This window comes from Microtus ochrogaster, chromosome 16, assembly GCF_000317375.1.
Source record: "Microtus ochrogaster isolate Prairie Vole_2 chromosome 16, MicOch1.0, whole genome shotgun sequence".
In the NCBI taxonomy this organism is placed as follows: Eukaryota; Metazoa; Chordata; class Mammalia; order Rodentia; family Cricetidae; genus Microtus; species Microtus ochrogaster.
This window is the reverse complement of record NC_022018.1, coordinates 31,446,376-31,448,633: the sequence shown is the minus strand read 5'-3', so window position 1 is coordinate 31,448,633 and position 2,258 is coordinate 31,446,376. Positions and strand designations below refer to the sequence as shown.

At 41.1% G+C, this 2,258-nt stretch overlaps 1 protein-coding gene across 1 annotated transcript in view; it reads left to right on the top strand.

Moving 5' to 3' along the window:
- The window catches only part of Acot13 (acyl-CoA thioesterase 13), a 12,325-nt gene that overhangs the window by 7,593 nt on the left and 2,474 nt on the right, over positions 1-2,258 (top strand). The window contains exon 2 of the mRNA XM_005354976.2: positions 1,778-1,962. Within this exon, the coding sequence (XP_005355033.1) occupies positions 1,778-1,962 (185 nt within the window). The remainder of the gene's footprint in view (positions 1-1,777; positions 1,963-2,258) is intronic.

The window sequence follows — 2,258 nt, the reverse complement described above, 5'->3', positions numbered from 1 at the left end:
CTTGTAGATCAGGCTGGCCTCGAACTCACAGAGATCTGCCTGCCTCTGCCTCCCGAGTGCTGGGATTAAAGGCGTGCGCCACCACCGCCTGGCAACCCTCTGAATTCTTTAATATTTTATGTTTATTTTATGTATGTGCTTTCCCTACAGGTGCCTATAGAGGCCAAAAGAATCTTCTGAAACGGAAGTTGTAAATGGTTATGAGTTGCTATGTGGGTGCTAAGAATGAGACTCGGATCCTCTGCAAGAGTATCAAGTACTCTTAACTGCTGAACCATCTCTCAGCCCAATGAACTGAACTCTGCAAGATGAGGAATAGCAGAAAACATTGTTTTTCCTGAACATTCTCTCTCTCTCAAGTTTGTAGCCCTGGCACACTGATCCCAGCTGAATGCTAAGAGAGTTTGTTAAGGCCAGAAACCCAGTTTCAAAGCTCCAACTAGCAGCAGGCAGGAGTCCAGGAGTGCATTCCTGCCAGACTTTACTCTGGTAATCGGAATATATTGAAGGTCAAGCTAGAAAATAAATTATAAAAGGGCTAATTTCAACCATTAATTGTCAAGGCAGCGTTGGAGCCTGTCCTGGAACTAGCTCTTGTAGACCAGGCAGGTCTTGAACTCACAGAGATCCACCTGCCTCTGCCTCCTGAATGCTGGGATTAAAGGCATGCGCCACCACTGCCCAGCTCTGAGTCTACTTTTTTAGGCATATTCTGTTGGTTCAAATGACTTTTTAAAGACAGGATCTCGGAACTAGACATATATATGATGTGGAATTCCCCTCTGTGTGCTATGAATATTTTTATTACCATTGGTTAATAAAAAAAAACTATGACAGGGCAGAATATAGCCAGGCTGGAAGAGACATAGAGAGAAAGTAGGCAGAGTCAAAGAGATACCATGTAGCTGCCAAAGGAGAAAGATGCCTTTGGAACCTTACTGATAGGACCCAACCTCATGATGATACACAGATGAATAGAAATGTGTTAATTTCAGCCTGACGGTCTTGGCGCACGCCTTTAATCCCAGCACTCAGGAGGCAGAGGCAGGCGGATCTCTGTGAGTTCAAGACCTGCCTGGTCTACAAGAGCTAGTTCCAGGACAGGATCCAAAGGTACAGAGAAACCCTGTTTCAAAAAACCAAATGAATAAATAAATAAATAAACAAACAAATAAGAATGGGTTAATTTAAGATGTAAGGGCTATGTTGGAATATGCCTAAGCCATTGACCAAGCAGTGTTGTAATTAATATGGTGTCTGTGTGATTATTCAAGTCAGGGTGACCAGGAAACAAATGAACAGTCTCTGTTCATGTATATGCAGACAAAATACAAACACACACACACACACGTATATATTAATTTAAGACAAAATATTACTATGGGGGATAGAGAGATGGCTCTGTGCTTCAAACCACATACTAGTCTTGCAGAGGACCTGGGTTTTGTTTCTAGCACCCAGGATGGGTGACTGGCTTACAACTGTCTGTAATTCTATCTCCAAAACACCTTATACCCTGTTCCATTATATTCCATGTGCATATGCTTATAAGCATGATTTTTAAAAAATACACATTTTTTAAGATTTTATTATTATAGCCTTGGCACCTAGTAATACATGTCCTCATCCTTCTGTGCCCCACATGCTGGAATTACAGGTGTGTGGCTCTGTGCTAAGCTTCCAGCGTCAGGATTGTTCTTGCTGTGATGATGTATTTGAGCTATTCAAATAGCACAGAATTAATGTTCAAATATTTTTTTCACATTTTAATATTTAGGTGACGCTTGTCTCTGCTGCTCCTGATAAAGTAATTTGTGAAATGAAAGTGGAAGAAGAGCATACTAATAAGTTTGGTACTCTCCATGGGGGCTTGACAGCAACTTTGATAGATTCCATATCAACCATGGCTCTGATGGGGACAGAAAGAGGGCTTCCTGGAGTCAGTGTTGACTTGAATGTAACGTATGTATCTAAATGCCATCTAGATGATTTTTTAAGAAAATCATACTTGTTTCAAATAACACTATATTGTGTGGGGGTGATGACCAAAATCTACATCTTGTGGACATATGTGCCTGCTTTTCAAATATCTTCAATCCACAGTTGTTTGAACTCATGATTTATTTTTTTTTTATTTTTTATTTTTTTTATTTTTCAAGACAGGGTTTCTCCGTAGCTTTCTGGTTCCTGTCCTGGAACTAGCTCTTGTAGACCAGGCTGGCCTCGAACTCACAGAGATCCGCCTGCCTCTGCCTCCC